Consider the following 11,112-nt stretch of genomic DNA (forward strand, 5'->3'; position numbering starts at 1 on the left):
CAATGGTATGTTTTATGCTTAGCACAAATACTTCAATGTTCCTTAAGCAGCCCAATAGCAATTTCCAATTTAGATTTCCAGTAGCAATCACAGTAACCATTAATCACATTGACAGTAAAAGTAGATAGAACATAAAACAATATGTAGAAGACAAGCCAAGACAAGAGGACACCAGATTTGGCGGATGGCAGGAAAAACCCCAAGATGGGGAAAACCTTTTGATTAATTCTTCTTATTATTATATCAAAATGTTTAGCAGAGAGAGAGTACAAAAGTCAAATTGACTTGCCCAATTCAAAGTCAAAACAACCCTGTTAATTTCTGTAGTCAACTGCAGTCAAACTTTAGCCCTAACCAAAAAGTCAACGCTAGTCAAAGTAGCAATAGAATGTCCTCAAAACAGTTTGGTCTTCCCCAGTCAAACTTGGCCTGATCAGGAGGTCAAAGTCAGCCCAAAACAGTGACAAAGTCAACAGTCAAACTCGGTCAAACTACTATCTGAAATCTGCGGTCAACCTACAATTTGGTTTGCAGTCGAAGTGCTCAGAAAACCTTGGTTTCTGTGCCAAAATCTGCAGCCTGTTGAGACATAAATATCCCCAAAAGATCAAAGTCAAATGATGCCCAAAAGGTGTTGGTCAACGCTAGTAAACACTGGTCAAACTGCAGTCAACTCTATAATTTCGGCCCTATAATTGAGCTTCTGAAATTCGTCCTTCTTGATCCACACGTGTGAGCGAGAAGAATGCCCAATGTAGTACGAATGAATGAGAGAAGGAGAGAATGTGTGAGTGAAGAAGATGCCAAATAAGGTGAAAGGTCACTTGTATTTATACAAGTCATTGAGTCTGAAGTGACACATCCATTGGGCTTTCTAAGCCTACATGGTGATGTGGTCGACCTTGATAATTTGCACATGTGAGGGCATAAATTCAAAATCACACTTCTGCTTGTCCAAATGAGATGATCTTTATATCAATTTTGGTCCTCTCGAAAAGAGGAATTTAATGCAATTATCATCTCCATCAAATGAGTTTTCCTAAGGTGGAATTTGGCCCTAGTTGTCAAATTTAACACTCCCTCTCAACTAGGGAGAATTCCACCTGCCAATCCATCCATCATCATTGTCGACCATCATGCCATCTTGCCATCATGTACCATCTCTGTCATCTCATCTCTGCTATGTTGAACCATGATGTAATAATGAAAAAGTATTGATAAAGAGTGAGTCACAGGACCTTACCACTCTCCACTGACAAAAGTTAGTCCAGAGGTAGAACCTCAATTGATCTCAGATTAAGTTGTTGAACACCATGCATCCCAGCGGGAGTATGGCAGCACACGATGCGTCCATTGGTAGTGTTATGGTCCCTATCCACGTTTTCCAACTCATTGGCCAGATGAGAGGTACTTCCCATGAGTCTGGGACTACATGGGTAGGATGTATGTTGGGGCATCAGCAGGAGAAGGTGAACCACTCATCCTATGCATATGTCAATCGTAGGGGAAGGTAAACCACTCACCCTACATACATGTGTCCTTAATCGTAGGGAAGGTGAACCACTCACCCTACACACGTCTACCATCATGGGGTATCACAGGGGAAGGTGAACCACTCACCCTATACACAGTGCACCAATAAGGGAAGGTGAACCACTCACCCTATGGTCGCTCATAGCTCCAAGAAGTACCCCAAGCCCCCAGGAGCTCCCAGAGCTCAGTGTCCAACTTAAGCGGGACCCTCATAAGGGGGTCTTTCCACAACTCCAAGTCTCTCTCAAAAGGCTAAGAATTTGACCTTCCCTAAGGGCTTCGTGAGGATGTTTGTGACATGTTCATCAATCCTGATGTGTTGGAGCCTTATTGCTCCCCGCTATACCATATCCAGGATAAAGTGGTACCTAATATCAATGTTCTTGGAGCAGTCGTGGAACACGGGATTCTCTGAAAGGCGAATCCCACTTTGGTTATTGCAGTGGATCACAACAGTATCCAGCACATGCTCAAATAGCTCACTAAAGAGCTTCCTCAACCAAATAGCTTCACAACAAGCCATACTAGCTACAATGTATTCAGTCTCAACAGTGTTTAGAGCAACCGATTTTGCTTCCTCTTCATCCAAGAAATTGAAGCAGGCCCCAATGAGAAGCAACATCCAGACGTGCTCTTACAATCCACCACACTACTAGCCCAATCAGCATCAATATATCCATGTAGCCTCAAATTCCTGGCAGTGTATCTCAGTCCATAATTGATTGTGCCACGGAGATATCTCAAGAGATTCTTAGCAACAATCCAATGTATGTGATGAGGCTCGACCATAAATTGACTCAACGTATTCACAGCGAAGCATATGTCAGGACGGGAGTTTACCAAGAACATCAAGGCCCCCACAAGTTGTCTATATTCGGAAGGATTTTCCAATTCAGGCCTAACAACACTTCCACATAGCTTCTTGAAGTTGAGTTCCATCGGAGTAGACACAAACTTGCAATCCACCATCCCACATCTCTCGAGCAACTTCACAATGTATTTTCCTTGAGAAAGGAAAATCTCACCTAGCTTTTGCCAGACCTCCAAGCCTAGGAAGTAGTGCATCAGACCTAGGTCCTTCATCTCGAACTCGGAAGCCAACTCCCTCTTGCATTGATAAATGAGAGGTTTTGCACCTGCAAAAAAGAGATCATCCATGTGAAGGACCAAAATGAGAGGCATGTCCTTTTCAACCTTGAAGTATAGGTTAGGATCAGCATCGCTCCTTGTAAATCCCAGCTTCATAAGATAGCTATCAATCCTCTCATACCAAGCCCTAGGGGCTTGCTTCAACCCATAGAGGGCTTTCTTCAACCTGCACATGTGTGTCCTTCGATCTTGTACTTCGAACCCCTTAGGTTGTTCTACGTAGACTTCCTCCTTAAGCGAGCCATGCAAGAAAGAAATCTTAACATCCATTTAGCGTAGGCTCCATCCTTGAGAGGCAGCAAGGGCAATAATGAATCAGATAGTGGTATATCAAGCAACCGGTGCAAATATCTCATCATAGTCCACTCCTTTTTGAGAGAAGCCTCGAGCAATGAACCTAGCCTTGTATTTTTCAACACTCCCATCAGCACCATGTTTGATTTTGTAAAGCCATTTAGAAGTGACCACAGACTTGGCCTTGGGTCTAGGAACCACATCCTAGACATCATTCTTCATAATTGATTCGTACTCCTCATTCATCGCATCCTTCCATACTTTGTGTTTCACGACTTCTTCAAACGTACATGGCTCAGATTGAACAATAGTACTCATAGTAGCTTAGTACCCTTGATACCTATTCAGCTTCTTACTTTCACAAAATGTCCCTCTTGGAGCAATATGTCTTTCAACATCTTCGAGATTATCTTTGAGCCATAAAGGTCTTTTCCTTGAGGTAGAGGGATCACCAGGAGGTTGATCAATGGGATCCATCGAGCATCAGTTCATCTGTCGGAGATTCATCCTGCTTTCCTGCAACATCATCATTGTCCTTCCTTGGGATAGGGAGATCTCTTGCTTTCCCAAGGGCAAAATCTTCATCGAAAGTGACATTATGCCTTATTTCCACTTCTCTTAGACTAAGCACATAGATTCTATATGCCTTCGAAGTTTCACTGTAGCCCACAAATGTTCCTTTCTTCCCAGATGCTTCTAACTTGTTTCTTTTCTCTTTAGGCACATGAAAATACACGGGACAACCAAATATTCTAAAATGAAAAATATATATGGCAGTATTGGCAGCTTCTCCCCATAAAAACTTTGATAGGCCTTGGTCATGAAGCATGGCACGGGTGGCTTCTATGATTGTTCGATTCTTCCTTTCAACAACTCCATTTTGCTCAGGAGTGTATGGAGTGGTGGTCTCCTTCTTAATCCCAGCCTCTCTACAAAAATCATTGAATTCATTTGATTCATATTCGGTTCCATTATCGGTCCTCAATATTTTGATCTTCTTCCCTGTTTGATTTTCAACCAAGGCTTTGAAAGAACGGAACCATTTGAACACTTCATCCTTCTTCTTCAAGAAATAGATCCACGTTTTGCGAGAGAAGTCATCCACAAAAATTGCATAGTATAAGTATCCTCCTAATGATGTTACGAGCAACATACCAGATAGATCAGAATGGACCAATTGAAGAATGTCGGTAGTTTGACTTTCACTTGAGGGGAATGGTCCCCTTGTAAGCTTTCCCAACTGCATATCTTTGACAAACACCTTCATGATTTATGTTGAACTTGGGCATACCTATGACCATCTTCCTTACCCCAAGTAAGGCTTTGTAATGAAGGTGAGCAAATCTTTGGTGCCATAATTCAAATTGAAGAGAAGTATCACAAGTCATAGCTCCCAAAGGACTTCCTCCAACTTGATAGAGACCTTCAACCCTAAATCCAAGTGTAAATGCATCTTTAGGGTTTCTTTGCCAAATACATACATTTCCATCAATGAATGCTACCTTGAAGCCTTTATCTTCCATCGCAGAAATAGACACCAGGTTCTTCTTCAAATCAAGTACATACAATACTTCTTGTAGATGAAGGGTTTGACCTTGATTTAAGTGAAGAGTGACAGTCCCTATCCCTTTCATGGGGTAGGTGGCATTGTCTCCAAGTATGATTTCCAAATTAGTCTTCTTTTCAATCAAATTTGAGAGGGCCTCCTTGTACCCGGTGAAGTGCCTTGAGGCTCCACTATCAATCAACCAATGATCCAAAGTATCCGGAGGAGAGGTAGTAGTGAGGACGGAAATAAGATAAAATTCTTTTTGTTTTTCTACAACATTAGTTTCCTCATATCTGGAATTTCTCGTCCTTTTGGGAGGTCAACCATTACAATATCAAGCAAATGGAGCATTCCTCTTTCTTTTATTGTTGAATTTGTTGTTCCTTTGATTGCCATTGCCTTTGAAATTGTTGTGATTGTTGTTGTTGTTGTCGTCATCCTGTGGAGTATCCTTCTTGTGAGGACACTCTCTAGCATAGTGGCCAAACCTGTTGCAATTGTAGCACCTTCCTTTTCTTCCTTCTTTGAATCCCTGCTTGAATCCTTGACCTTGTCTCTTTGGACCAGCATTGTTCTTCCTCTTTGCATGAGCGGAGAAAGCAGTAGGTTCATTTCCATTTGAAGGCTTGTCTCTCTCCATCATCCTCGTCTCTTCTTGTGTGCATCTAGCCAATAATTCATCGAAACTAGGAATCCTGTCATTGTTAAGAATAGTGGTGTTAAACACATCCCATGCTCTTGTGAGACCTCCAAGAGCAATGAGAGTGAGCTCCCTGTCAGCAACAACTTCTCCAATAGATAGAAGATCATTCTTGATTTCTGTAATCCTCATGAAGTAGGATTGGATAGACTCCCCTTTGTCCATCTTGATATCCTTCAACTTGTTTTTGAGAAAGAGGATTTGATTTGCATTGTTCACTTTGAACATCCCAACCAGCTTATCATACATCTCCTTAGATGTTTCTAAATCAGAAATATAAGCAACCAAATGCTTTTGAATAGAGTCTATAATGATTCTTTTAGCTTTGACCTCACCTTTCTTGTATTTCGTCTTTGCAGCAGCAGGTGCATTTGAAGGAGGCTCCACCACTCTTCCCTTTACATAGTCCATAGCATCATTCTCTTCCAAAGTCATCTTCCATGCATGATAGTCGGATTTGTCCTTGAGCTTATCCTCGGATTTGAAGTATGATGTAGTCGCCATTGAAGCTAGACCAATATTCTTGTCCAACAACTCTTTTCTTAGTGATTGCTTTTCTCTCTCTTGCTTGGGCTTTGTCTTCACCTGGGCTCTGATACCATGTTAAATTTAGTTAACAATGGTATGTTCTATGCTTAGCACAATTACTTCAATGTTCCTTAAGCAACCCAATAGCAATTTCCAATTTAGATTTCTAGTAGCAATCACATTAACCATTAATCACATTGACAGTAAAAGTAGATAGAACATAAAACAATATGCAGAAGACAAGCCAAGACAAGAGGACACCAGATTTGGCGGATGCTAGGAAAAAACCCCAAGATGGGGAAAACCCTTTGATCAATTCTTCTTATTATTATATCAAAATGTTCAGCAAAGAGAGAGAGTACAAAAGTCAAATTGACTTGCCCAATTCAAAGTCAAAACAACCATGTCAATTTTTGCAGTCAAACTTCAGCCCTAACCAGAAAGTCAACATTGGTCAAAGCAGCAATAGAATGTCCTCAAAACAGCTTGGTCTTCCCTAGTCAAACTCGGCCTGATCAGGAGGTCAAAGTCAACCCAAAACAATGACAAAGTCAACAGTCAAACTCGGTCAAACTACTGTCTGAAATCTGCGGTCAACTTGCAATTTGGTCTGCAGTCAAAGTGCTCAGAAAACCTTGGTTTCTGTGCCAAAAGTTGCGGCCTGCTGAGACAGAAATATCCCCAAAAGATCGAAGTCAAATGATGCCCAGAAGGTGTTGGTCAACGTTGGTCAAACTGCAGTCAACTCTGTAATTTCAGCCCTATAATTCAGCGTCTGAAATTTGTCCTTCTTGATCCACACATGTGAGAGAGAAGAATGCCCAATGTAGTACGAACCAATGAGAGAAGGAGAGAGAATGTGTGAGTGAAGAAGATGCCAAATGAGGTGAAAGGTCACTTGTATTTATACAAGTCATTGAGGGTGAAGTGACACATCCATTGGGCTTTCTGAGCCTACATGATGATGTGGCCGACCTTGACAATTTGCACATGTGTGGGCATAAATTCAAAATCACACTTCTGCTTGTCCAAATGAGATGATCTTTATATCAATTTTGGTCCTCTCGAAAAGAGGAATTTAATGCAATCATCATCTCCATCAAATGATGATCCGGATTTAAACAGAAACGCAACAAAATACAGAGATAACCATATACACAAAGATGCAGCAAAAATAATACTTCATTTCATTAATGTAAAATACTGAAATATGCTTACAAACAGAAATGGAAATAAACCAACTAAGGCGATGGTAGCTTATCTCTTAGAAGAGATGTGGCGGCTACATACCTCTAAACTGTGTTACAATGAGGCTCGAAGGCCTATTTATTGTTGAGAAACAATGGAAAACCCTTAACATCCCAAAACCTAACCCTAGAAGATGAAACGCCAAATTGTAGGCCCCGTTTTGGGTAAATTGGTACATCAACTTCCCAGGGTTGTAACTTTGGCACCCGATCTTCGTTTGACACGTACAATAGCTCGTTAGAAAGATCTATCCAAGCACTACAACTTTGGAAAGAGCAACATCGGTCTGGACGTCTGGACCGATGTTGCTCCCAGATTTCCAAAAAAACGTCGTTTAGGGCCTCAAAACGGCTCCGGAAGTTCAGGACCCGAAAAACTGTTAAAAATAGTAAATTGTGCCACAATTAAGGAAACTGAAAAACTGAAAGAGACAGTTGTGGGGGTCCAAATGGGATAGGTGGGGGGCCACCAACATCCACCTGGATCAAATGAGCTGTCCTAAGGTGGAATTTGTCCCTAGTTGCCAAATTTAACATTATGAAACATATATGTCAAGGTATCGGGCATGTCAAAAAGAGCAATACTAAGTGTTAAGGCCAAAAATAAGTGTACCTAGAGTTACATCATTGATGCCACCACCAATACACTGAATAATCAAAAAGGGAAAATGGCTGCAGGGAAAACAACAGCTAACAGCATAAATGAATACTTTACAAAATGGAGATATGTGAATAAAAGCTTGGAGTGAATGAAGACTCAAATAAGTCAAGAGTACATAATCACACCAAAAAATAGACGTATAATTTACCCAAAATTATGCTCACAAAACCATAGAACATTTCATACAACTTACCAACCTTTGAATTCGAATTCTGATGCCAGCATTAAGTTCCTAATTTTGGTATGGCATGTATATACGAGATGATTACAGGTACACAACGAATGCATGATAAATTAATCATACAATCTTCAACAGAACATAACAATTATAAGCAAGAAAATAAGTAACAGAAAATAATATGTTGGCAAAAATAATGGAAATATACAGATCACACACAACGTCAAGAGACGGTTGCCCGCATAAATTTGTTGTTGCCTGCAGACGTTTCCTTCAGCAAGCCATATGATTCGAGAGCGAACATGATTCCAAATACAGGCTAGGAGAGTAGTCATGATGTCAATGTCTTAAAATCACTTTAAATAAGACAACAAAAATAGTGGAGCTAACTTGAGATCAATCCTACCCTTTCTTTTCCTTGATGTAGATCCTTATTCAAACACTTCCTTAACAAGTTATAATTCAGATCCAAGAGTATCATAAGATCTGGGGCCGACACCTCAAATTATCTTACTACAGTGGCATATCCCTATGTTGGGATTTTGTTCCACACTAATACTCCCTTAATAGAAAACTAACCCATAACTGTGACAAATTAAAGACCTTATGGTCTAACTCCAGATATTAGGAATTGAACCATGAGTTGAAATCCTGATCATGTTCAGTTTTAAATTTCAACAGCATGATTATCACAAGGGGATGGGCTTCATAATTCAATTTTCAAACAACTGATTGATAACCGTTAGGCATAGTAACACGATGACAGTCATGTTCATCTTTTCTATATTTGTTGAAAACTATGGTCCAAATTCATAACTAGTAGAGGAAAACCTGCTTAAGGGGATGACATAAATGATAAATCTATTTGAGAATAGAATCTAGATGGCCATGCTTATTTAATAATATCAACCTGAAACACGGAGACCCTTGGATAATCTTATATTGAATTGCTGAGAATTTTAGCATTTTCGTCTGTCACTTGCAGAACTTCTTTTAGGTTTCCTTCTTGCTTAACTGCTGCTTGCAACAGTAGACAAGTCAGCTTTGTCCAAGGGTGTTCCAATCTATTTGGGAGTTTGTCAAGCATTAAATGATATCCAGCATATCTTAGTGCTTCTGATAATAAATGTTGAAGCATAGACTCGTGTGGTAAATGCTCACCTTCCTGCTACGTATTCTTCGGAAAGTCCCACCGAGGCAAATGCAGACTTATTGCAAACTGCTAGTAATAATATATATGTATGTATGTAGAATCTTGTTTGTCAAATATGAGTCATTTCAAAGGATTTCACCGAACTTTTCTAACAAGAAGTTTGAGGATAACCAATATAATATCTTCATAAAAATGTACACCTACTAAAGAGGGGTATTACAGACTGGAAAACTCACAAAGTTCTGGAAAGCTCAGTCTGAGAACCCCAAGCACTGAATACAGGTATTCGACATTAAATCATCATCAACAATCGTTAATCAAGTGACATAATAACCATCCTATGGGCCATAACTATAGATCCACAAAGTTTTCCAGGTCTTAGATTAAGAACAAATATTACCAACAAGGAATCTGGAAGCACAAGACATGACAGTCGAGGGGGTTTCCACTGAACATGACTAGGAGCAAAGATGTTTTGTCAATCTAAATCATACTAAACTCAATCCTTGCCATTTTATTGAAAACAGACATGTTTGTTGGGCCTCCTTGTCCTTCTTTGAGGGAAACATCACCTGAGATCTTTGTTGTACTGTTATAAAAGAACTCTTAACTGAGATCTATCAAGAAAAAGTGATGAAACACAAAATGGGATTTTTATGAAAAAGATTTGTAAACTTCCCTGGGACCTTGTTCTAATCATCTCTGAAAAGTTCGAGAGAAATACCTCACTGTGACTAGGGAACTAAAACAGACCCATCCGAATCAAGGTCTGATATACACCTAAAGTTTGCCCAGCTCTTCCATATGTGAAATCCTACTAGTTAAAATGCCAGCCATTTGTGTGCTCTGTGCATTTATCAACATATGCATCCTCGAGCTTTACAGGTGTAAAGCAAACCTAAATTTAGAGGGTCTGTGCTAGTGTCCATATTCAATTCACTGGATACACTGTCTAGACTCAATGAACTATTACACAATAAACGTTATTGATGAATCGGCCCAACCCCACTGCTTTTATGAAGCACAATAAAAGTGTCAATAATCTATTTATTTATTTATTTCCAGAAACACGATTGTAGACTACTAAATGAGAAGTACCTGTCTCAATTCTGAAGATTTGTTCTTGTCGTTTTCCATTACATAACTGCAGAGAAGGGAAAATAATGATCATATTAGATCTCTGCCACTTTTTCGCCAAATTCAAATGAAAACAAAAAAAAAATCAGTTAGATCTATGTCATAAAATTCAAAGTAAAAGAAACAGAAATAAGTGTTTACCCGACTGCATTGAAGAGACAGCTGTTGTCTGCAGGAATGACTCTCCTCACAACCACTCCTTCATCCATTTTCTAACAAAAAATAATCTTGAATGCACAGAAGCCAAAAAAGTTCAGAATGGTAATCTGGGCAAAAGACCTTCTTGCACCTCACCGCCTCAGACTTGATGTTCTACTGCTTTAAAAAAAACCAGAGGAGATAAATTGATGTTTGTACGTATGATTGAAACACTTTTCTCTACGTTACTTTCTTGAATACGTTACCCTCTCATTGTCATACTCAATACCATACCGATACGATAACTATAGTTCTTAGACACATTTTTCAATTTTATGGATTCATTTTGATCAAAATTTGGGCGAAACAATTTATGTGCCGATCCTGTTTTTTTTAATAGTTAAAATTTGTTTTGAATTATAAATGAATTTAGGGTTTTGAAAAATTTCCCATAGGGCAGAGTTAATTTAATTATCTAAAGAAATTGTGGAATACATCATTTATGTATGGTTGATAGCTCAAATTTATAGTTCAAATAAATTTATCCAAAAATATGTCCTTAAAACTTTTAAAATGTAAAACAATTGAAATATTAATTTTTTAAATAGTGAAAAAAATAATTTATTGAAAAGTGCATTTTATTTTGTAAATACAAATTTATTATGGAATTATTATAATAAGTGTTTTCTATAAAAATTATCTAAATGATTAATTAAGAAATTCAAAAACATATGTATAATTAATGTTGAATTAAAATTTTCAATAACATATGTATAATTATGAATTCTTTCCCAAGAATAGGGGTTATGATTAGCATTTTATTTAACCTTAATTTATTATTTAAA

The 11,112-nt window shown here is 38.8% G+C and overlaps 1 protein-coding gene across 2 annotated transcripts in view; it reads right to left on the bottom strand.

The window, feature by feature from the left end:
- The window catches only part of LOC149184581 (OVARIAN TUMOR DOMAIN-containing deubiquitinating enzyme 2-like), a 96,350-nt gene extending 85,770 nt beyond the window's left edge, over positions 1-10,580 (bottom strand). Inside the window, exons 1-2 of one of the 2 annotated variants that reach the window (XM_089417618.1) lie at positions 10,271-10,580; positions 10,091-10,136 (exon numbers count right to left, since the gene is read on the bottom strand). In XM_089417618.1, the coding sequence (XP_089273744.1) occupies positions 10,091-10,136; positions 10,271-10,338 (114 nt within the window). In that variant the 5' untranslated portion in view covers positions 10,339-10,580. The remainder of the gene's footprint in view (positions 1-10,090; positions 10,137-10,270) is intronic. The other variant, XM_089417617.1, reaches the window with a different exon arrangement.
- Between the last annotated feature and the right edge of the window lie 532 nt (positions 10,581-11,112).

Source organism: Pinus tabuliformis, chromosome 3_2 (genome assembly GCF_031772625.1).
Source record: "Pinus tabuliformis cultivar Carrire ecotype Pingquan chromosome 3_2, CPIR1, whole genome shotgun sequence".
Lineage (NCBI taxonomy): Eukaryota > Viridiplantae > Streptophyta > Pinopsida > Pinales > Pinaceae > Pinus > Pinus tabuliformis.